Genomic DNA, 25,946 nt, shown 5'->3' on the forward strand with positions numbered 1-25,946 from the left:
CCTAATGTTATCGCACTGCTGCAATTCCCAAACTACTGTGAGCTGAGCACTAAATGTGCTACAGGTTGCCTGGTCTGGCAAAACATTGTGGTATACATACTTGGTAAACAGTACAATTGGGTAGTCTATATTGGCAGCTTTCTTAAGGTGTGCTATCTTCTTCTACACGTTTCAAGATCTTGCAACTAGTGTGTACAGCACTGAACCTGCCCTCCACCTACCACCAGCCATGCTGCAGCACTACCCTCTGGAAGAGTGCCAAACAGAGTAAACCTCCTTAAACCCTATACATTAGCACATCCAACGCGCCAGCCATCAAAGGGTTCAAATACTGTACTGCTTCATCACTTGGCCATAGGCTTCATTTCCTGCCTCTGCATATATTTTTTATCTTTCACTCATTTTTGACAGCCAAAATTTCACCCCTCCCCCCCATGCACCTTTATTAAGGCTTTTTAACTGTTGCCCATTTAAGACAACTTTTAGAAAGGTTTTCAAATAATTCCCTTCCCCAGTACAGCCTTTATAAATGTTGTACAAACTTCTGTTTCCTTTTAAATTCTCCAATATGGCTGACACGGAACTTCCTATTTCCCACCATGCTGAGCCCCCAGCATTAGGTCCAATATGGAAGCTCATCCTCACAAAATTAAATAATTAAAACTGGCTGACCACAGGAAGTTCCAAGAAGTCGGTCTGTGGATAAGGTGGTGGGTGTAACGTTTTAGTGCTGAGACCGGATAATATACACCTTTATGTTTCAAGTGTTATGTATTTCAAGAATATTTGTTACTTTGATCTTGACCTGGTCATAATATTTATTTCAAAAGGGTGAAAAATTTGATATGGTCTCCAGCTTATACAACATTTGTCTTGCTCTTCCTTTTTGTCATATTGAATTGACTAAATAAATTATCTTTTCAAAACACACAAATATGGATGATTTTCATTTTTGTAAGGCGTAGAAATAAATAATCAAACAACTCAGGATTTAGGTTTGAAGTTCATTGTCTTCTCTTTAATCTAGAAAAACTTGGAGACAAATACTATTTTGAAGGGGATGCAAGAGCAGGGGGACATGGGGTGCATATTCACAAATCTTTGAAGGTGGCAGGACAAGCTGATAAGGTGGTTAGGAAAGCTTATGAGATACTGTACTTGGCTTTGTAAGTAGGAGCATTGAATACAAAAACAAGGAAGTCATGCTAAACCATTACAAACCACAGGTTAAGCCTCAGCTGGAATATTGTGTACAATTCTGGGCACCACACTTTAGGAAGGATGCCAAGGTCTTGGAGAGGGTACAGATGAGGTTACCAGGGTGATACCAGTGATGAGGGACTTCAGTTATGTGGAGAGGTTGGAGAAGCTGCAATTGTTCTCCTTAGAGCAGATATAATAGAGATATTCAAAATTATTAGGGGGTTTGATAGAGCAAGTATGGATAAACTGTTTCCTTTGGCAAGTAGGTCGGTAACCAAAGGTCACATTTAAAATAATTGGCAAAAGATCTATATGGGAAATGAGGAGAAATGTTTTCACAAAGAGGGTTTTCACAAAGAGGGTTGTTAAGATCTGGAATGCACTACCTGAAAGAGTGGTGGAAGCAGACTCCATAGGAACTTTCAAAAGGCATATGGACATGTATTTGAAGAGGACTAATTTGCAGGGCTATAGGGAAAAGCCTGGGATGTGGAATTAAATTTGGACAGCTCTTTCAAAGAGCCGGCAAGGCATGATAGGCCAAATGGCTTCCTTCTGTGCTGTAAGATTTTATGATTCAGCTGTTTTAAGTTTTCTGTTGGCAAGGGGGAAAAAATCCCATCAGTAAAATATCTCATACAAGACACCTGGTAACTTGGGCCAATGGGAATAACAGTACAGGAAACTTTGGTTTATCCGGAGGTTGTATGTCCGGAATACTCGATCTAACGGCGAAAATCAGGAGCCGTTTTCTGTAAGTTTTTTTTAGATCTCGTTCTTTTTTTCCCCCCAGTCAGCCACTGCAAGGTCTGTAGCTATAGCAACAGCTTCAGCTACAGACGCTTGCAGCTGCAGCCGACTCTTTAGAAGCTGTTGCTAAGCAACAGTGTTTGTTGTCAGATACGGAGATGAAAACCTCCGTATGCTTCAACATTAACTTTGTACGTCCGGCAGTTTTGATAGATCGGCAACACGCCGGTCCTGTCAGTGCCGGATATCACAAAGTTTCCTGTATGTCCAGAAAAATGTTTGGTAATGCAGTTGTTTTATGTAATGTTAAAATGGTTGTTTTGCTGGCAGTTTAAGTAAAAGAATGTACGCTTAAGACATTTACAGGCTTTATTAGAAAATAATAAATAGATTTGGCTTGATGGTGGCTGACTTGCTCAGAAACAAACACAAAACAGTAAGTGTTAATGACACACAAGATAAGGGATTAGCGTTCCCTTACATACTAAGGTTTATGACCACACTACCCTGGACATACTAAAGGAGATGGGTATTACTGCATGATGCAGTGCGCTCAACTACATTACCTAAAGAACTGACGGAAAACCAAATCTGTTGAAGACATCTTGATAGGAGAGCAACACCAGAGCCCACTTATAGAGAAAAAAGAATTGCAGTACAACAGAATGAAATTACTCTTTGCACTGTAGTAAAAAATATAATAAAGCAAGTTTTGCATAAAAAAGATGAAATTGGCTCCAGACAGACTGTGGAAATAGGACTACTGAATAACATCTTATGGTTGAAACAAAAGAAAGACTAGTTGCCATGGAAACCTACATAGCCTGTCTGTCCAGAGGCTGAAGTAAAAAGACTGTGTCACACCTCATGGATGATAAAAAAAAATATGGATCGCTGTGGAAATCTGTATAATTGAGCCACATCAAAGACAATGGATAAAAATGACCATGGGGAGGAAGTCATAACTCTGCCTCGCTGCTTCTTCCAGATCACTTCCTTCAAGATCACTTCCTTCAATGCTGCCCTGATCCTGAGAAGAGAACATGCTACGAAATTGCCAGTGGGCATCTCCACAGCCTTAACAACTATCAAAGCCTGAGCCAACAGTAAGTATACATAAAAAATTATTTTAAGGGACTGCATAATATAGGCCCTTTTCTCTAATAAAGGTATGCATTTTTGGAGTCAAATGGTTGTCCTTCCTTTTTTTGTTGTTGTTAAAGCAACACTTCTAAATTGTGCATGAACTATAGCTATTGCTCAACTCCAGGTCTGTATTTGTCTCATATATAATACATTATCCTATTCTTTTAAAGTTATGGTTCATGCCTGGTATTTCTTATTAGGATAACAAGCCCATTTAATTAAATAGAAAATTTAATGAGTCCAGGTAAAAAAGGCATTTGCTCAAAATAAAGAATAAATTCACATTGCGCCTTTTATCCTTACAGCACACATCACTAAATTAAATGGGAGTTAAAACTTTTGCTTATTTATTTTTACCCACTAGGAGAAACACAGAACTCTGGGCAATTTTTGGAAGATCGGATGTGCTAAAAGTATGCATAACTAAGAGGGCAATTAGAAAACATCTCCAACAATGCTGTTCAACTAGCTAAACAGCCACTTAAGGAATGAAATTCCATTCTTCGCACATTGGCTGCGCTAGTGGATTTTGCGATACTGGTGAAGAGAGGGAACTTCCACAGGTTTTCTGTTATTCCTTTACTCACATAGTGCTAATGCACTCCTAGTACAATTTCCATAAAGCCCAGGGAGTAGAGGTGGGGGTTTCCTCGGCAGGAGCAGAAACATGCTGGTGCTATTTTTTAGATTATACGCTACGCTATAAATGTTTTTGAATTCTTCATATTTAGTAAAAACAGTAAATTGGGGCATTAAATAAGTTTGACTTTGATATCCTGAAGTTCATTTCCATACTTTCTACCTCTAAAGATCATAGAATCATGCACCACAGACAGAGGCCATTTGGCCCATCGTGCCTGTATCGGCTCTTTGAACGAGCTATCCAATTAATCCCACTCCTCTGCTCTTTCCCCATAGCGCTGCAAATTTTTCCTTTATAAGTACAGTACATTGATGTATGCTGATGATACCCAGCTCTACCTCACCACCACCTCTCTCGACCCTTCCACAGTCTCTAAATTGTCAGACTGCTTGTCCGACATCCTGTACTGGATGAGCAGAAATTTCCTCCAACTAAATATTGGGAAGAACGAAATCATTGTCTTCGGTCCCCGCCACAAACTCCGTTCCCTTGCCACAGACTCCATCCCTCTCCCTGGCAACTGTCTGAGGCTGAACCAGACTATTTGCAACCTTGGTGTCATATCTGACCCCGAGATGAGCTTCCGACCACATATCCACACCATCAAGACCGCCTACCTCCATCTCTGTAACATCACCTGCCTCAGCTTATCTGCTGCTGAAACCCTCATCCATGCCTTTGTTAACTCTAGACTTGACTACTCTAATGCACTCCTGGCTGGCCTCCCTAGTTCTACCCTCCGTAAACTTGAGGTCATCCAAAACTTTGCTGCCCATGTCCTAACTCACACCAAGTCCCGCTCACCCATCTCCCCTGTGCTCGCTAACCCACATTGGCTCCCAGTTAAGCAACGCCTCGATTTTAAAATTCTCATCCTTGTTTTCAAATCACTCCATGGTCTTGCCCCGGTCTATCTCTGTAATCTCCTCCAGCCCTACAACACCCCTGATATCTCTGCACTCTGCCAATTCTGGCCCCTTGAGCCTCCCCTATTTTAATCGCTCTGCCATTGGTGGCCGTGCCTTCAGCTGCCAAGGCCTAAGCTCTGGAATTCCCTCCCTAAAGCTCTGTGCCTCTCTTTCCTCCTTTAAGACGCTCCTTAAAACCTACCTCTTTGACCAAGCTTTTGGTCATCTGCCCTAATATCGCCTTATGTGGTTCGATGTCAAATTTTGTTTGATAACACTCCTGTGAAGGGCCTTGGGACGTTTTACTACATTAAAAGGTGCTATATAAATGCAAGTTGTTGTTGTTATATATGATGGGACCACACCAGAGGAAAACTGCCATCAAAACCTGAATATGTCAAGGTATTCTATGCATCAAGACTCCCTATTGGCAGCACCAAATCAATCACCCCTATAGAGCATACCGACTGTTATTGTGCACAGTGACTGTCTTTGCTGACACAGAAACTGACTAAAAAGAGATAAGGAAGTCCTGATATAAAACTGAAACAGTATACATATTAAAAATCAGATACAAGGGATTGGTTTCAAGGCTGTAAAATCATGAGTGTTCAAATTAATCTAAAGAAACTGTCTATTTCTGAGAAAATGTGCTTTTTAACCAAATGTCCAGTTAACAGGATTTTGTTTAATTACGTGCAGTTAAAAATGCATCTATGAAATTACGGCAGAGTAAAAAATAAACTCTTTGTTGCAGATCTAAATAAGTGTCATTATAGTAACCAACTCTCTATATAAATTGATAACTATATAATACTTACATAGACTTCAAGTGGCATATTCATAGCACTCACATTCCAAACTACATAGTGGTTGCTGGTCAGAATGAGAACCATTGTCTTGTTGACACTAATAGGCTGCACATCCAAAAAAATCTGGAAGGACCAAATAACAAATGGTTAATGATCTATATAACAGTACATAGATTTATATCTAAGTATGAGAGATCTGTGCATTGGGATAACAGATATATTTTCATATTAGACTTTATGAAAATAAGTTAGTGGTGGGCACCGCAATAAAACAAGTGGAAATTCACGTATAGCATGCTGAGAGTTGACCTAAATGTAGTTGCTATTTTATGCTGCAGGATAAAATCTCCTATTTCTAAATTAAAAGTAATGAAATTGAACTTCACAGCAAAAAAATGACTCCCTTATAGCATCCTTGTTATTCTTTTAACGATATGCATCGTTCACATACTGCAAGACATAAGTTAAGATTCACTAGATCTGGGGAAAACACATACTTGACACACACATAAAATCTCACCATGACCTTAGAGATGGGCAGTTCTACATAGTCTCCTATTTCTATGTTCTATAAAGCCCCAGCCCTATATGATAGCATCATTCCATTTTGACTTAAAGCTAAAATTAAACTGATTAGTAATCAAAAACCACTAAAACCAAAACCCTGCCATGGGGTCTCGGGAGATAACTGGGTAGGATTTTGGTATGTGAAGGTTACATATCATTCAAAGAATGGAAAAGTATCTACAAGATAAGCAAACTTAATTGGCTGCACATTGTGATGCTACAAGTCCTAGCCAGAATGCAGATGACTGGGTAATTCCCCCCATCAAGCACACCTGGAGACTGCACTGCTGTAAGTAACTGGGATTGATTTTGTACACTTAATTTGTATTATTGAACTCTCTTCCACACAATGTATTTTGCTGGAGAAACAATCCCACTGTACTGAGAAGTGTGAAGTGATTACTTTGAGAGGACTAATATGGAAAGGCAGCATACTATAAATGGCATGATTTTGAAAAGCAGAGAGACCTTGGTGTCTATATACATAAATCCTTAAAAGGTGGCAGGGCAAGTTGATAAGGTGGTTAAAAAAGCATGTGTGTTACTTGGGATTACAAATAGAGGAATAGAATATAAAAGAGATCATGCTAGAGTTTTATAAATCAATGGTTAGGCCTCAGCTGGAGTAGTGTGGACAATTCTGGGCACCACACTTCAAGAAAGATGTAAAGGCCTTGGAAAGGGTATAGAGAAGGTTTACCAGGGATGAGGGACTTCAGTTATGAGGAGAGGCTGGAAAAGTTGGGACTGTTCTCCTTGGAACAGAGACGGTTAAGAGGTGACCTAATAGTGATTTTCAAGATGATGAGAGGTTTTGTCAGAGTAGATAGAAAAAAATTATCCCCTCTGGCGAGTGGGTCAATAACCAAAGGTCATAGATTTAAAATGATTGGCAAAAGATCTAGAGGGGAGATGGGAATTCCATCCCCCCGCCCCCGACTCAGAGTTGTCGGGATCTGGAACGCTCTACCTGAAAAGGTGGTGGAAATTGATTCCATAAATAATTGTAAAAGGGAGTTGGACAGGTACTTGAGGATGAAGAACTTTCAGGGTTATGGACAAAAAGCAGGGATGTGGGATTAAGCACGACTGCTCTTTCAAAGAGCCAGCACAGCCACGACAGGCCAAATGGTCATCTTCTGTGCTGTAAGTTTCTATGATACTCAGGAGGCTCTTTTTTGCTGTAGTTTCGGTTATGAGTTCGAAGACTCGCAAATCCCGTCCCGCCCTGCCTCCCACTCATTAATAATAATAATAATAATCAACTTTGTCATTGTTAGCGCACAAGTGCAGTACAACGAAATGTAGGCTTGCGGCTCCCGAGAGTGTACATTTAGATTAAGACATTTAAACATTCAACATACATTTGGTTTGTAATACATTAACATGAACATAACCATAATAAAATGCATTGGCAGATGTGCATTAGCTAACACAATGGTGCCAATATTCATGTCAAACTTAATTTACCATCCTCTCGCATATTAGGAGTCTACCAAAGTAATGCAGATGGGGACTCCCCGATAGGACTCATCGCTCCAGCTACCAAGAAAGATCTGTCAAAGATATTATGTAGAGCAGATCCTGGGGCTCTTTAGAGTAAGATATCACATATAATGTCACGCATCAACAACATGGCAACATTTTCTGAGTACTGAACACAGTACAAATCGAAGAAAATGATGAATGAAGAAACAATTATTTCAAAAATTCCTGCCATATCCTAACCCTCTAACATTCAAACTCTGACATCGACTTTTGCACTTTTGAAAGTACAAAAGATATCAAGTGATTTTAATCCAGTTCATTTTTAAAAGTGCTTAACCTATTACAATTTTCAAAAATTAGGTTTTAGCAATTTTTGTCAATCTTATTATAATATAAAGCTTGAAAAGCATATCATGATGTAGTCATTCAATGTTTTTTGTCACAGAAAACTCAGTAGGCTGCGCATGTGTTGCAGATTCATATGAATCATCAAATTGACAATGAATGGAAATAGTAGCCAGTTTCACACTTTAATGTATTTACTTAACAGTTTTCTTTTGTTACATATAATGCATGGAATGTTCCATATGCATTTTGTCAGTTGGGACACTCAGCAACTATGGGATACGTTTTCTTCTATGTCTAATGCTCAAGAGAACTACGATTACTAAACTATCACCGATTTATAATTACAGTTCAGTAAGTTCAATAATTTGCGATCTCTGTGGCGAAAACTTGCAATTTCTAAACGTGTAATTGATTGTAGTGCTGAATAGGGGATTCCTAGAGTGATGCAGCCATGACGTCATCAAGCTGTCTAAGCAGCCAATCATCATGAAGAATTCTCACAGACAGCAAACCAGGAAATAAAAAATGCAACTTTTATCCTCACTTTCTAAAAATGTTAGCGAGCAAAATAAAGATTCCACAAATATACAAATTAGTTTTTCAGAGCCAGAACGTTTGCTTCTAAGGATAAGGGGTAAGCCATTTAGGGCAGAGATGAGGAGGAATTTCTTCACCCAGAGAGTGGTGTGAACCTGTGGGATTCTCTACCACAGAAGGCAGTAGAGGCCAATTCATTAAATATATTCAAGAAGGAGTTGGATATATTTCTTAAGGCTAAAGGGATCAAGGGATATGGGGAGAAAGCAGGGACAGGGTACTGAATTTGGATGATCAGCCATGATCTCATTAAATGGCGGAGCAGGCTCGAGGGGCCAAGTGGCCTACTTCTGCTCCTATCTTCTATGTTTCTATGTTAGCAGTCAATACTCTGTTAAACTCCCAGTTGCACCGATTCCAACAAGGTCTAACATTTAATGGGGTATTTAACAGTGACATTAGCGCAAAAAAGCTCAAGTTTTTGTCAGTTCCACTGATTTCACTGATTGCCGGCTATGGGGTGTGGGGGGCAGCCACAGCGCAGCCTTTGTCTGAGAAGTACATGACTGACCGCAACTTTAGGATTTCCACATTTAGATGCGCATGCGCTAAATCCTGAAGTTGCGCTCGGATTCAGAGGGGTAATGACAGAGAACGCTGGCAGTTCCAGTCATTACCCACCGCAAAATAGGTATGCTCTCTTGTAACAATTCTCTGTTAAATGGGACTGAATAGAGAGCAAAATAACATATACGGAGATACAATTTAATAAGGACAGCAGTCACCAGGCTTTGATAAACTACACCGTAAATATGGTGTGGTTGATAGACACATTGAGAAATTAAGAAATTTGTCAGTTTAATCACCCTAGGTTGGACCACGATTTGTTCATCTCCATGACTGCATACACTTATAACCTTTGTTTCTAATAATATAACCAGATGCGTAGAACATTCAAATCTCATTGAAAGCGGAAATATTACTGTTTTAAAACAATTATCCATTAAAGTTTGCAATTTGCATGTATTAAAATAGAAACTACTCCCTGTGGGCAATCAGTGATCAAAAACTGGAGAGGGACTAACGTAAAGCTGAGCAGCAGTGCTTTGTTATAGAGCAGCTGCTGAATTGAGTGACATTTCCCAGAACATGCAGGTGGATGCGAGTGTTCCTGCAAACAGGAAAAGGAAGGAGTCATGGAAAAGTCCAAATCAGTTACTTAAATGATCAGTTCAGTGCTGACCTTTTTTAAACCGCTAAAGGTGAACTACATTATAATGTCCCATTAGCTATATGCATATAGACAGCAAATTATGGAAAGCATAATAGGCATTTGTATACACTGTATGAAATCTATAGTAAATGGTTATTTCAGATTTCCATACTGGAAGTGTAATAATCTCTTGTGTCAGTGCAACAAATAACTTTTGATCCATTTGCCTGGGTGAAAGTCAGTCTGGTTATGATCCAAATCAAATCATAGTTTTGAACAGCATTTACAAAATTGCTGTTGCTAATATCATACAAAAGCTTAATGTGTACTTAATAAATTATTCTCTCCCCGTTTAAATAAATTCCATTATATTTAAAATGGCTTCTTGTTAAAATAGCAATAACATTGCTGACAATAATTTCCACCCATGTGTCTTTTACAAGTTTATGTTTTTCCTCATCTTTTCCTTTGTTAGGACTCCAACTACTGACTCATTCACTTGAAAGGACAGGGCATCTGGGTCCTAAAATTTCTTAATGGCTTCCGCCATGCTTTTATAAAAAAACATTAATTATAGTGTATAGATGTGTTTGAAGTATATGCTCCTTCCATAGGGTGCACAAAACTGGAGAAACAGTCAACTTGCTTTAATAGAAATTCTCTGTTTGTAGACTAATATACATCATGGGAGATTAGTGCATTCAGAATTAGGAATAAATATTCAGGATACTAATTTTATAGAGCTTGCATGACAGAAAAATTCCCAATGCATACAGTTAAACCTCATTTACCCAAAAGATTTTGGAGTACATGAAAATAAATTGTTTAATTGTAGTGTAGCTCCCACAGACATAGAACAATTAGACAAGCACTTCCAGAAACATTTGCAACAATATGGAACAAAAGTAACAGTATATCAGATTTTAAATAAATAAAGTTAATCTCTTAATTAATACTTCATTCTCCTGCCAGCAATACCAGCAAGCACTGCAAGAGCTGATCTATGTAATTTGTTAGTTTATTTCCCCTCCATTAATCTGCTACAAAAATTAACACGGCTCCATTGCTTTTAATGGGATAATAATAGTTTGATTCTTTATACACCATTCATTTATGACAGAAAAAAAAACTTATAAAACAACACCTAACAGCAAATATATAGTTACCTTCTTGGTAAGTGCTGTCAGCTGAAATATAAACTGTCTATCTTGTTCTGGTTGCGGCAGAAACCCGGTTTTGTGTACTGCCGCAGAAATTAAATTCCACTGCTGGATACTGCCTGATGGAACGTATGAGCCAGGTAGAAATTTAAACAGGATGCGCTGTGCTGGGAAGCAAGTATAGCACCATTCTCCCGAAACTGGCACAGCAATGTAAAAGTGCAATAAACCTAGCTCTGGAAGCTTACTGAATTTTGTAGATGGGTACACGAAGGAGTGGTGAACTAGTAGATTAGCGATTTGATTTTGCCACCAATAGATTGGATAATGAAATATTAATCAAAAGATATATTGTACAGATGCTAAATTGCAATCAGATATTATCATACAAAATCTGGAAGTACTTGTGATTACAAAGTATTTGCAGCACAGAAACAGGCCATTTGGCCCAACAGGTCCATGCCAGTGTTTATGCACCACATATGTTTATGGGAGCTACAGTACATTATAGCTGCTTTTTATATTATGCAAAATCCATGGTTGTGCCACTAGCTCCAGACACATGGATCTTGCACAATCAGTGACAATGACAAAGTAACCTTGTCTAATTTGCTAAAGCCAGCTGCCACATGCTGGGCCAGGAACTTGCATAAATTGTTCATCCTTGCAAATTAGTGTAAAGTTGGACTTTGCAGCATTTGGGAATGGGAAGGGAAGAACTTGTAATTATATTGTCTACCTTCATGTCCTGTTTTAATTATTTGGTGTGGTTTGGTTTTGTAATAATTACGAATATGATCAGCCTAATGCTTCCTTTATACTGTCAAGTGTAAACCAAGACACTCTGAATTTCTGGGAAATTTCAATTTACAATTGATAATACAAACAATGCCCAATGCTGGCAAAACAGATACTCTCATTTTGCATTATTGCTTCTGTGCTGCCTCTCCCTCTAACTTAACCTCACTGTATGTATTTAACTTACTTATATATGTATAACCTACCTGTTGGGGCCGTTGCCCCTTTAACTTACCTTTTAGGGCCATTGCCCCTTTAAGACGCGCCTTAGCGTGCTGACGTCACGTCACGTACAACGTAGCGTGCTGACGTCACGGCACGTACGACGTGACGTGCGTGAGGCGGCTGCCGGCCCGACTCGGCCTTCCAGAAAGGCTGCCGGCACAGCCCGGCCTAGCGTCTTTGGCCGCATCTACCAGCCGCCGGGAGCGACGCGATCTTCCGCTCCCGCGGCAAGCATCGGCTCAGCCTGGCCTCCAGCTCCCGCTCCCGACTTCGGCCTCCACGGCCAGAAACGCGACCACGCGCATCACGTGACGCCCCAAGCGCGGACAACGCTACCGAGCGTGATGAGGTCATCACGCTCCCCACAGGACTGCTACGTAGTCCTCGTGGAGTCCTCGCTGGGACACAGACCTACACCACGGTGCTCCTACAGCAGCACAGGCTCCGGGCAGTTGTATTGTCCCCATGCTTGAGTCTTGGAAATTGTTTGTCTGTAAGTATTTTAGAATGCTATGGATGATTAATGTGCACTGTATGTTGTAGAAAATGTTTAGTTGTAACTTTTCTCTGCCTAGCTGATTAACTAGTAGCTGTATTTTCATACACTATGTACAGGGCTAATTTAAAGAGAATGCCTCCCAGTTTACTAAATGTACTGTGTTGCTCAGGCGTACCTAAATCTGTGTATACATATCAGTTATGCGCCTGTATACTAATGTGTGCTTCCATTTCTGTGTTGTATTTCAGTTTTACAATTAGAATCGTTCAGTAAAGTGTTACAAGAAAAGTCAAGCCTTGTGATTTTATTGGAAGATATCGAGTTGTTCGCTATCTGTCTAGCTCTGCATAGAATCGCGTTGCGAGGGCAGAACAGCTTCAGCTGAATCCAGGACCAAGCCAGAATTGGGGAATAAATAAACATTAATATAGACGGCTAAAGTTTTACACAACCATCTTCCTTTGTGCTAGGTCTGACTCCAGCCAGTGGAGAGTTTTTTTCCAATTCCCATTGACTTCATGATGGTTGTGGTTGTTGGAGACGAATCATCTCAACCCCAGGACATCGCTGCAGGAGTTCCTCAGGACAATGTCCTATGCCCAACAATCTTCAGCTGCTCCGTCAAACGACCTTCTCTCCATTTTATAGGGTTCCTTGATGTCACATTCTGTCAAATGCTGCCTTGATGTCAAGGGCAGTCACTCTCACCACACCTCTAGAATTCAGCTCTTCTGTCCATGTTTGGACGAAGGCTGTAATGAGGTCCGGAACTGACAGAACCCAAACTGAGCATTGATGAGCAGGCTATTTCTGTAAGTGCCCCTTAATCGACGACATCTTCCATCACTTTGCTGATGATTGAGAGTAGACTGATGGGGCAGTAATTGGCTGGATTGGATTTGTCCTGCTTTTTATGGACAGGACATACCTGGGCAATCTTCCACTTTGTTAGGTAGATACCAGTGTTGTAGCTGTACTGGAACAGCTTGGCTAGATGCACGGCTAGTTCTGAAGCACAAGTCTTCAGCATGATAGCCGGGATATTGTCGGAGCCCATAGCCTTTGCTGTATCCAGTACGCTCAGCCGTTTCTTGATATTACGTGGAGTGATTCGAATTGGCTGAAGACTGGCTTCTGTAATAGTGGGGACCTCAGGAGGAAGCTGATATGGATCATTCACTCGGCACTTCTGACTGAAGATGGTTGAAAACGCTTCTTTTGCAGTCACATGCTGGGCTCCGCCATCATTGAGGCTGGGGATGCTCATGGTGTCTCCTTCTCCCCTTAGTTGTTTAATAGTCCACCATCATTCACGACTGGATGTGGCAGGACTGCAGAGCTTTGATCTGATCCATTAGTTGTGGGATTGCTTAGCTCTGTCTATAGCATGCTGCTTCCGCTGTTTAGCATGCACTTAGCATGCACGCAGTCCTGTGTTGTAACTTCACCGGGTTGGCACCTCATTTTTAGGTTCGCCTGGTGCTGCTCCTGGCATGCTTTTCTACACGCCTCATTGAACCAGGGTTGGTCCCCTGGCTTGATGGTAATGGTAGAGTGAGGGATATGCTGGGCCATGCAGTTACAGATTGTGGTGGTATACAATTCTGCTGCTGCTGATGGCCCACAGCGCCTCATGGATGCCCAGTTTTGAGCTGCTAGATCTGTTCTGAATCTATCCCATTTAGCACGGTAATGAAGCTGTCCATGCCTGCATGCAGGAAGACCTGGACGACATTCAGGCTTGAGCTGATAAGTGGCAGTTAACAACATTCGCGCTACACAAGTGCCTGGCAATGACTATCTCCAACAAGCGAGCGTCTAACCACCGCCCCTTGACATTCAGTGGCATTACCATCGCCGAATCCCCCATCAATATCCTAGTGATCACCATTGGGCAGAAACTTAACTGGACCAGCCACATAAATACTGTGGCAACAAGAGCAGGTCAGAGGCTGGGTATTCTGCAGCGAGTGTCTCACCTCCTGGCTCCCCAAAGCCTTTCCACCATCTACAAGGCATAAGTCAGGAGTGTGATGAAATACTCTCCACTTGCCTAGATGAGTGCAGCTCCAACAACACTCAAGAAGCTCGACACCATCCAAGACAAAGCAGCCCGCTTGATTGGCATCCCATCCATCACCTTAAACATTCACTCCCTTCACCACCGGCGTGTCATGGCTGCAGTGTGTACCATCTACAAGATGCACTGCAGAAACTCGCTAAGGCTTCTTCGGCAGCACCTCTCAAACCCGCGAACTCTACCACCTAAAAGGATAAGGGCAGCAGGCGCATGGGAACACCACTACCTCCAAGTTCCCCTCCAAGTCACACACCATCCTGACTTGGAAGTATATCGCCATTCCTTCATCGTCGCTGGGTCAAAATCCTGGAACTCCCTCCCTAACAGCACTGTGGGAGTACCTTCACCACACGGACTGCAGCTGTTCAAGAGGGCAGCTCACCACCACCTTCTTAAAGGCAATTAGGGATGGACAATAAATGCTGGCCTTGCCAGCGATGCCCACATCCCATGAACGAATGAAAAAAAAGTACTGCCACACAACAGGATAGAGGTTGGCCTCAGTGTGAAGACGGGACTTTTTCTCCACAAGGACTGTACAGTGGTCACTCCTACCAATATTGTCATGGACAGATGCATCTGCGACAGGTAGATTGGTGAGGACGAGTTTAAGTAGGTTTTTCCCTAGTGTTGGTTCTCGCTCCATCTGCCACAGGCCCAGTCTGGAGTCCAGAACAAGGGGGCACAATCTTAAATTAGAGCTAGTCAATTCAGGGGCGATGTCAGGAAGCATTTCATGACACAAAGGTTAGTGAGAATCTGAAACCCTCTCCCCCAAAAAGCTGTTGAGGCTAGGCCAATTTAAAATTTAAAAATGGAGATTGATAGATTTATGTTAACTATGGGTATTAAGAGTTATGCAAGTAAATGGAGTTAAAATACAGATCAACCATGATCTAATTGAATGGCGGAACGGGCTGAATGGCCTACTCCTGTTCCTATCTTCTCCTAGATTAAAGATTTTTCTACCAAATGTGGCTAATTTCATAGTGACTGTGTCTGCAATTTCCCAGATTATTACTTTCAGGGGTTTTAATTTGTTATGCTATCAACAGCCAACTTATATAGCCCTGTCAATCTTTCTCCAAGATCTGTATTAGCCATTTGCATATGCATAGAAGAACTGATCAGCAAAAGAGAAAATAGTTCCTAAAGTTACAGGTCTGTAGTAGATATTAGATAGCCATCTTTCTCTCTTCCATCAGACTTTAGGAATGAAAAATCTGTGCAGTTGTCAATGCTTAATTGAATAGGTGAAATAGGAGAGTATCCAAATAAATTTTTAAAATCATGGTGTAATATATGTGCAACTGTATACATTAACGCATATACGTGTAGAAAATCCTCCTTCAAAGAAAGCCAGGAAACTATGATGACGAGTAATTTCCCACTTAACCTTTTCTACCATCCATCATTCATTTAATGAGATAATTTTAAAAATAGAATGCCTCTTACTTTACATATGATTTAATATTTTTTTCCAAATGTTTCCTGTAAAGAATTATTTTTATAATCTTGTTACTTGGAAATTTTATGCCAGCTACTAATCTACAATAAACCTAAAGCTATTCATTTCAGTTTTTGGAACTGTTGTACAATTTGTCTGAAGGCGTTCTCTTTTGATCAAATCACATGTACAACTGGGTCATTAAAATCAGCATATACAAAACAATTAAAATATTGGGCTACAGTTTCTATTTTTGCTTGTGTTTCTTGTAGATATAATTGTTTTCTGTTTGAACATTTTTTTTTCTTTTGCTTTCATACACTGTGCTTATGTAAACTGGTTTCCCGTAATTCTTCGATTCCATTTTAATAGAGACGGCTCCATGCTATGTTGGGCACTCTGCCAGCTATGTTCTTGCCAGACATAGGACATCAGCACTGCCTCTGTATATTTTATGATCTGTCTGGCAGATCTGTTTATATAATGTAATGTGAAGAACAGCTTTCATGCATTTCTCTTCTTAGAAAACTATCTATGGCAACCAAAAGGAAACAAAATGAAAAAGCATTTCTAATTTTTTAAAATGACCAAGTATAGACTGTATTAGGTAATTGCATTGATCCTGTGCTTCAGTGGGCAGCCACACTTAATGCAAGCACAGGTTTGAGATGGGACTATAACCTCGTGGTGTCAATTCTCTGACCCATGCTCCCGTTGGGTGTGGCGCCCCACGGGAAATGTAGAATTAGCAAATTTACCATTACAAAATATGAATGAGATCTAATTATTTTCCGTGTAGTGTAGAAATAACATGAATTTGATACAGCTGCACAAAATATGCTACAAGTGCGAGAGATTAAAGTACATATCTAAATTAGGCTACAGTTAAACTGAAGCTACCAGTCTCAGAACAGTATCTGTAGAATGCAATGCACAGCCAGTAGATCAGAATTATATTGTTTACTGTGTCATGTGGCAGGTCGCATGGCTAATTTGCAATGTTAAGAGGTAATAGCCTGCTTTCTTTGAATATTTTAGAACCATTGAAAATAAGTTTATAAAGTTCCCAGAAAGGTTTAATGAACACATCTTGGCACTTTTAAAATGCAGCTTCACACTGGGCTTCATTTTTACTATTGTTGGAGAAAGCTCAAACTGGAGTGAGGCTCTAGTGCTGGGGAATCAGATCAGGATCCGAGGCCGAGTTATACTGCCACTTCTGCATCAATATGTATCCAAAATCATTTTGGATCCATGCAAAAGTGGCAGTATAACTGCATGCTTAATTACTACAATTATTAACTTGGAATTTCAAACTTCCTTTGTCATCAAAGTTTTCTCACTTGGATTTGGAATAGGAAAATAAAAAAGACTTGGATAATAGAACTGGATGGAATAAAAGATCTTTTCTTGTTCTTACATTTTGGGTTATTGATTTTGATTTCCACAAATGACAAGTTACCTGTTCTGACTTTTTTCTAAATATGCTTCTCTTTTAAAAACACATTCACAACAGGAAAATACAACTGTGTTGCAGATCAACAAAGGCGTATTTATATTAAGGACTGAATGACACTGGATGACATAAATCACAGGCCTGTAGTACTGTGTATTATTTATACTGTTCACTTTAAATGGCATGTCATTTTACCATGGTTTAAATTCTCAACATGCAATATAGAGGAACAATCCATGGGAGAGATTTTCGACGGCTCCTTCAGGTGCTGAGGTGGCCAAAATGGGGTCTTGAGCTGAAACGACGATTTATCTCGCGTTTAGTGCAAGACGCCATCGTAGTAAAGGAATTGAAGCTTGCGCTAGGAATGGCCATTGAGGATCGTTAAGGGGCTGACTGTCACTTAAATTGCCTGCTAGCTCTCATTAATGAGGCTGCATGGGATTTTGATGGATAGCGCTTGACCTAATGCCCTCTCCTAACAGCGACCAACTGATTGGGAGTAAACAAGTCGTTGCAGAGGATTTCGAGCGATACTTAAAGGTATATCACCTTTTACTGTTCACTTGCTGCTGGCAGTTTGAAGAGGACTTTTGAAACACATTGGGAGACATTCTGGGACGGTTTGTCAAGACTTCACCAACACTATCAACATTTACTCTGGAAATTGTCTGAGGACTTCACCTAAAAAGAGTGAGTGCTCTACTACTCTACCTTATTGAAGTCACCAGGAGAAAAGGAGTGCTTGGTCATGGAAATTTGGCGAGGGGTCCCCCTTGTTCTGCAGGAGGAATGGGAGGAGGACATGAGGCCAGGCAGAGCAGTATCAGCTGCTGCAGGAGAGAAGGCGAGGTGGACGCTTTCCCCCCTGCGGGTACAGGACATCCCTCCTCCTCTGGACTTCCTCCACCTGGACCTCCAGTCCGTGTCCAAGAACCTGTGCGCCCTCTCCTTCGGTTCCTGAGCCATCCTGAAACCTGCCGCTGTGTGTCAGCCAGCACACTCCACACCTTCAGTGGCAGTGGGTGCGTGAAGTCCACATATACCGGTCCACAAAAATTGCTTCTAATCAGCACTTGAGTGTTAAACTTGCAAGTGTCTGTTTCAGCACCTCCAGGCAAGTTCAAATTATGGTAATCAGCAATCAGAACCAAAATTGCATGCTAAAATCAAACTTTAAAACAGCACAGCATCCATTTAGCGCCTGTTTTCACCCTTTCACCAAAATAATATAAATGCTTAAATTTGTTAAAATTACCAAACGGGGGCCATTGGAAGGAGAAATGATCAAATCGATGGCATGAACCATTTTGTTGACTGTAGATTTGCCATTGCACATGCAGCCTTGTTGCTTAAGGTGCGAGACGGTGACAGGATGGTTTGTTCCAATCTTTCCGACTTTACATTCATTGGTTGCCACAGGACCTATCAAACACAAAACAGTTATATTTTATTTTACTATAATATGGGAGGAAGAGTTAATTCAGGATGGAAAACTGAAAATTAAGCTAATAATTCAAAGTTCATATCAACAAGATGGAATTATGTACAATCTGCATTTGTCAGATCAAAATGATAGCATTATATCAACATTGATAACTTCATATTAGGGCTTTTCAGTTGTGAATTGATGTGTTTCTTTCCCTCCAACCATCTGCGATCATCAAAAGATCCAGCAGAATGCAGTTTCCAGTTTAAAATTTTATATGAATACATCATTTTATCTCAATAAGAATGTCCAAAATATCACTTGTGGTTGCAGAGATTAGTGTTACATAAAATTAATGCAAACACGACATCAAACTCAATAAACGACGAGCATTAAGGTATGAACAGATAAAATGAATAGTCCTTTTTACAGTACTATACAATGAACACATGATTTCCTGTAAAGTTTTTGCAAAGAATTTTACAGATAAACACAATCGGATAATAAACAGATTAGCCTACTTGTAGGTTGCACACATTCCCACCAACTACACTTTTAGCACTATCAAAAAGTTTGCAGTTCATAGTCTAGTTCAGTTGGCAGTATCCAGTCTGCAAATAGCATATGACAGCAAATTATTTTGCAGTCTGTTTAATACAAATGTAAGTTTTACCTAAATATGTGGGTGACCTGCCCTGTATAGAATGCTGCATTGTCAACACTATGTAAAGAAACTCAAATGCAGCATTCAGCTGGGAATCTCAAGATAGTGCTCACGTGGAGCCATAAACAATGACAGTGAGAATGTACAAGATACAAATTTTTTAAAAAACTGGGTTTACACAAAAGAAGTGACAAAACTCCATTCCCAGCATGGAGTTTTGTTCAACCGAAATGCAGATTGGAGAATCCGACAAGGTGGTCAGCACACCCAATTTGTGGTATTCCCAATTTTCGAGCCGGCATAGCCAACATGTCCTGATTGATATTGATCCTGAGAAACTGATGAAGGGTACACACCCAAAACAACAAATCCAACCTTCCGTCCAAGCTGCGCAGCCGCCTGCCAGTCCCGCGCAGCCTGGGATCAGCTTTTCCAATGTGAAATTTTGCGCATGTGCAAAACTTTGAATTGGCCATGCAGCCCGTTAAAGGGGCCGCGCACCCAAAAGAAAATGAGGGGGTGCATTACAGATGCTGATTGACCTGTTGTGTCCTGTTGTGTCTTTCAGAATTTTTTTTAATTTCAAATTTTCAGCATTTGCCGTTTTCCCTTTGTACTGATCCCAAAAACCCACTTATGTTACCATAACATGAGGGGCAGTGTAATGAGGGCAGTTACCTTGAAAAACTAATGCTGGTGGTTGGCGCTAGCACAGAAAAACTAGATGAAATTGTACTGAGGTGCCAATGATCAAGTCACATATCTTATAACCATGTTTAACCAAGGTAATGGTTAACTGTGTTTAAACTTCTGCATTTAAAAGTCAAAAGTTTCAATTTTGATCTGCAAGTGCTATATGGGGCAACCAGGGCACAGTTAGAAGTGCAGTCCAGCAAGACCACAACCTCAGGGCCTGAACTTCTTGTCAGGCATAATTAAGTATTCGTGATGCACACAGGACACACTACTGGCTGGAAGCTGGAAGGGAAGAGGAAATTTGCACACTTTTTGGGCACTGAAGGCAGCAGTAGCCTTAAAAAGGCATGTACTGTACAACAGAAGCCTTGGTAAAACCAGAAGGACTTTGAAAAGAATTACAGAGGTTACTGGAGCAGAATTTTTATTTTGTCAGAATAGTAGTAAGTTTTTAAATCCATTTACACTAGCCAAAAGCTGTATGTTGCATGTCTCTGGTGCATTACTAGCTGCAAAAATGACTACAAGTTCTGGAAGAAACAGCTGAAAGAGGGAGCGAGCAGGCACCAAATTTCCCTGATGCTGCACTGGAGGCCTTTACTGCGGGCAGTGGAGAGGAGGAGGGACATCCTTTTTCCCTCAGGAGGCAGTGGGAAGAGATCACTGAGGAGGTCAATGCCAGGAGCATTGCCCCAAGAACAAGGTTGCAATGCAGAAAAAAAAAATCAATGATCTAACTAGAGTTATAAAGGTAAGAACACTGCTAAAATACTTTCTCATCATAGCTGCCCCACTCACAGCCTCATTAGTTACAACACTCACATCACTCTTAACACTGCCCTCTCCCATTACCTTTCACTGTCCTGTAATCACTGCACCACACTTCAAACATCCTTCTCCTCATGATCACACTCTCACCGCTATTGTAACCCTTACCCACAACTCACATACGCTTGTCAGTAATTACACCATGACAGCCACATTCTCCAAACTCTTTACAAGACTCTCACTAACACACCACTTTTTCTTGCAGGAGAAGGTTGCACACAACAGCAGGCAACAGGCTGCCACCGGTGGACGAAGAGCCTGTCTGCATAACCTCTTTCCCCCTCCCTTGAAGAAAGCACCCTGGTTATAATGGGAAGGGGCAAAGTAGAGGCTGTAGCCACTGGCAACACTGGAGGAGATGTTGCACAGGGTTTTGTTTTTTACATACCTAATCCCCTTTGACTTTTCTGACTTCTCCCTTAGCCCACACACTCTGCATGACAAGTCAGAGATGATTTCAAAGCCCACTTATTTCTCTCTGCTCTCCCTCACACCACAGACTAACCCTTGTCCCTTTGTTCATTTCAGCTGCTTGGAATGTCAATGCCCCACAGCCAGTGGAGGAAGAGGAGCACAGTGCTCATGAACAGTCACTTGATTAGACTGTCGCAAACACCAGCTCAAATAATGACACTACACGGACTTTAGAGGCTAGGTTAGAGGAGGGATCTGTATGTGCGGAGTCATCGGGCACAAGTGCGCAGGAGCTAAAGCAGAGGGATTTGACTCCACAGGTGCTAGCTCGCCAAAGGGCAAGGCCGTATGGTAATACCGCTGCAGAGGATTCAGATGCTGACCTTGAGGGACCAGGCTACCAAAGAAGGCCCATAGACATATACCGGGAAATGTTTGGTGCACTGGGAAACCTGCCAGAGAGCTTGTGCACAATATCGTGGAGCATGGAGGAGTCCAGCTCAAGGCTTTGCACAGAGCATGGAGACTATTCTGTCCAACAGGAGCTAAGTGGTCAGCTCCATCAGTACCGCAGTGGAACCCATCATGGTGGAGCATGTTATGACAACTCTGACAGCTACTACGGCAGCACATACTGCTGCCTTGGAAGCTCATAGGGCTACTATGGCAGCTGACACTGATGGCATGGAAGCTCAGATGGCTTCCATCTTGGCTATGGGGACCACTGTTGAAAGGGGCTTCCAGGGTGTCATGGCATTTCTGCACTCCAACAGATCCCTAGGAGTGCTGAGGTGCAGCCCCAGGAGAGTGGCCTTGGCTCCATGGAAACCATCACCTGCTGTCCTCTCTCAGGATGACAGGATGCCTGTTCCCCCACCAGACACTCTGGCAGTGCCCTTGCTAGTGCCACTCATCCCAAGTTGAGATTCTGCAGTCTGCAGTCAGGCCCTCTAGGCCCAGAGCTGCTCGAGGTTGTCCTCCAAGACCATCTGAAGTGTCCTGAACGGAAGCTCAGGAGCCTTACACCTCCCCAAGCTGTAGCCACTGGGGAAGCACCTCACAGGAGCACCAGGACAGGAAAACAAGCACACAAGTCAGGTACTAAGGGTTTGCACAAAGGTGTTTAGTAATTTTCTTTGTCTAGCAGGCTAGCCGTTATTCTGCACATTAAAATTACAGCAGGTCTTAATTGCATCATAGGACCCCGACTTACATAAAATTCATGAGGCTTGCACCCACCTGCAGCGACAGCCTCCTCACTGAAGTTCCTCAATACTATTAAAATGCCACCAGATGGGAACAGAGTGACTTGGGGCCAGTAAGTACACTCGGCCCATTTTAATCCCTCACTTGACTATTTCCTGCCCGGCTGGGGGCAGGGGGTTTAAAATTAGGATCTCTATATTTCTCTAGTGTGAATGGCCAAGTACGAAATGTGTACTTTTGATCTGTTGTCTTTCTGTACAACTTCCTCTTGGAACCATCAATAAATAGCTAGCTAACAAATAATCATCGTCTTTCCTCAGGCCTCAGGAAGCACAGCCCTATTTTCTAAGAAGACTGGGAATGGCTTCCAAACAAAAAGTTTCATTCACTTGCATTCAGTGTCCCTATTTGACTAAAGCACAGTCACTATGCTACTGGATGATCACAGCACTAAAATGACAATTCTCTGCTGAGAAGCAAAAATTAAGAATTTCTACAGTAAATATACACTGTTGGGCATTATAAAGTCATGGGCCGAGAAATTCGAGCAGCAGAGAACAATTACCGTGCCTGAACGGATAAGCCCGAGGCGCACCTAATACTGGGCTCGGGCCTTATCATCAAGCCGCGGACACCTGATGGACGCCTCCAGGCAGTTCACCAGAGAAAACGATTCAGAAAAGAGGCCGCCAGTAGCGGCCCTCAAGCAAATCCTGATGGGACTCCAGGAAGGGTGGGCAATCAGGAGAGAAGCTAGCTTTGGCTGGGAGGGAGTAGATCAGTTGGGATTGGAAGGGTAGCAGCGGCGATTGGGGAGTCAAGGTTGTGATCGGGTGGAAGAGGGAGCAGTGGCTGGTGTGGTTAGGACGTGGAGCCGGGAGGAGAATTCCTGCTTTTGTTACTGCAAAGAATGTCAGTGGAATGTTAATTATCTAAAATGAAATCAATAATCAGAACACAGAAGACTAATTTAATATTTCCCTCACAATGGATGTATTATGATAATTACAATGGGAAGTTGCTTGTAAAACAGTGATGTTTATTCCTATTAGAATTTGTTCCCTCTAAAATATCTACATTTTCTTAAAAGGGTATTTTTACAAAAATATACTTCCATACTCTCGAATAGTATAAATCCTTCCACTTTTCAACAATGTGGAAAGTTTGAAAAATATTAATAATGTTAGGAGTTTAAATATTGCTAGATCCTGCAACACAGAACTATAGCTCTACACAATTATCACGTGCGTAACATATATAGAATGTGTTCCAAAAGAAATAATTTAAATCTTACAGAATCCCATGGCACTTTTGGAAAGGACATTGTAAGACTATTTTAATAAAGAATGTACAACAATACAGTTCAAGATGGAAACTAACCTCATTTGCCTCAAAATTTGCTTAATACAGGAAACTTTCGTTTAACTGGAGGTTAAATGTCCGGAAAGCTCTATCTACCGGCAAAATTCAGGAGCCGTTTCCTATAAGTTTTTTTACTTCTCGTTGCTTTTTTTTTTCCAGTCAGGCTCTGCAAGGTCTAGCTGAAGCTGTTGCTTAGCTAGAGATGCTTTTAAGCTGCAGCCGACTGTTTTGAAGCTGTTGCTAAGCAACAGGGTTTGTTGATTCACACGGAGCTCAAAAGCTCCGTATGTTTTAACATTAGCGCTGGTTTCTACGGCAGTTTTGATGGATGGTACGGCACCAGCCCAGTCCCGTCAGTGCCGGATACCAGAAAGTTTCCTGTACTGGTATTAGATTCAGCAATAAGGGTATTCATTTAACAAGAATACTTAAATCTTATCCGAAACATAACCTCTAAGTTGGTATGAAGAGGAAAGTTTATTTTAAAAATTGCAGCAACTGGCAGGTTGAGTTAGCCATTATAGAATGTGAATATTCATAATTTGGCCTATAACATATACAAAATTGTTCAGGTTCTGTAAAACAGATTAGTTCTTAGTAAAAAAAAAATCCTTACTTCCTATTAGCTGACCCCATTGTATCCCTAATCAGGTTGTATCCCTAATAAGGTTGTAACATCCTTGCCTTCCTATCACATGATGTGGATCTACAGACACACAGTCTGGCTGCATGCAACAGAAGTAAAACTACAATAGCAACGATCAGAAAAAGTGTATCAATGGCCCAGAAATTCGGGTCTCCACAGGTGAGTACGCACAGGGTACTCACCCATAGGCCCAATGGAAGTGCCGGTTTCCTGCATGCACTACGCACACGCGGGAAACCGGCACTTCCGTTCCCCTGAAAGCAGGGGTTCAGAGGTCAAACGCGTGCGCGGGAGAGGCTGCGCGTGCGCATCGAACTGCATTTTTTAAATTTTTTATACAGGTTTTCCCGGGAAGGTAGGCCTGCAGAATTTAGAAATGTAAAAAACAGGTAAAGCAGGCGTGGTGAATTAATTAAAATTAAAACATTTTTTCCACAGGTTTATTATTTTTAAATACTTTAAAGCAAGGTAAGTTTATTTTTAGCCCCGTTAGAAAATAAAATTATTTTTTTCAAAAATTTAAATTGTTTTAAGTTATTTCATTTAATTTATAGTTTATTAAAAAATGTGATTTAAAAAAAAATTATTTGAAGATTTAGTGATGTTTTGTAAGAAGAAAGGGCCTGTAGTATTTCTAAGTTTGTCAGCACTTCCTGTCAGACTTATGAATGGAGCATTCCCTGCTCCGATTGGCTCCCCATGGCCCACGTGACCCCAGGGGACACTTCGAACTAACTGCGCCCCTGGGATACGCAAGCACTGCGCGCCGGCAGCTGGACCAGGCCCCGGATCGGAATTCCACGGGGGCCCACAGCTCAATGGCCGGCGCGCTAGTTAAGTGCAGATTGGGGGCTTGCACCTGCGGGAAGCCCCCGACCCGAATTTCTGGGCCCATGTGTTTGTTTTATCACACTGGGAGTCAACAATAAAAGACATATACCCCACTTCTACAGGTAAAGTGGGGTTAGAGGATGGAGTTTAATTGGACCAGAGCATGCGGACATAATTATGTACCCAATTTTACGGGCTAGAAATTCATTGCTGCCCAGGAATGGTGGGTATAATTAGAAAAGTTGGAGAATTAGTGCTCGGCCCTAATGCTTTAGACTGCACGCAAAATTCATGCTCAAAGAAATAATTGGAGTCCTAATTCAAGTCTTTAAGCCCAAACTCATTGGCGTTACACGCAAAGGGTGTGTACGGAGCAGTCCCGTGCAATAAAATTTTAAGTAGGTTCACAGACTCCCAGGCCGCCTTTTCTGCAGCCTGGAGGAGTCCGTGTTTCATGTTTATATGGAGTGCGAGATGTTGCAGCCCCGCTTCCATTGTTTGAAGGGGCTGCTCCTCAATTTTTGACTGCACTTCAGTCCCACCCTCTCGATCTTCGGTCACCCGGTGTGGAGGGGAGCGGGCAGATCGGG

General features: G+C 41.5%; 1 protein-coding gene across 3 annotated transcripts in view; it reads right to left on the minus strand.

The window, feature by feature from the left end:
• LOC147101684 (transforming growth factor beta receptor type 3-like) overlaps positions 1–25,946 on the minus strand; it is a 141,549-nt gene that overhangs the window by 65,539 nt on the left and 50,064 nt on the right. For all 3 annotated transcript variants that reach the window (XR_015073337.1, XM_085965489.1, XM_085965488.1), the window contains exons 2-3: positions 18,539–18,705; positions 5,472–5,585 (exon numbers count right to left, since the gene is read on the minus strand). Coding sequence is in view for 2 of the 3 variants with exons in the window: in XM_085965489.1 (XP_085821615.1) it covers positions 5,472–5,585; positions 18,539–18,705 (281 nt within the window). In the remaining variant the exon portion in view is untranslated. The remainder of the gene's footprint in view (positions 1–5,471; positions 5,586–18,538; positions 18,706–25,946) is intronic.

Source organism: Somniosus microcephalus, chromosome 23 (genome assembly GCF_052327205.1).
Source record: "Somniosus microcephalus isolate GS21.2 chromosome 23, FLI_Smic_1.0, whole genome shotgun sequence".
Taxonomy (NCBI): domain Eukaryota; kingdom Metazoa; phylum Chordata; class Chondrichthyes; order Squaliformes; family Somniosidae; genus Somniosus; species Somniosus microcephalus.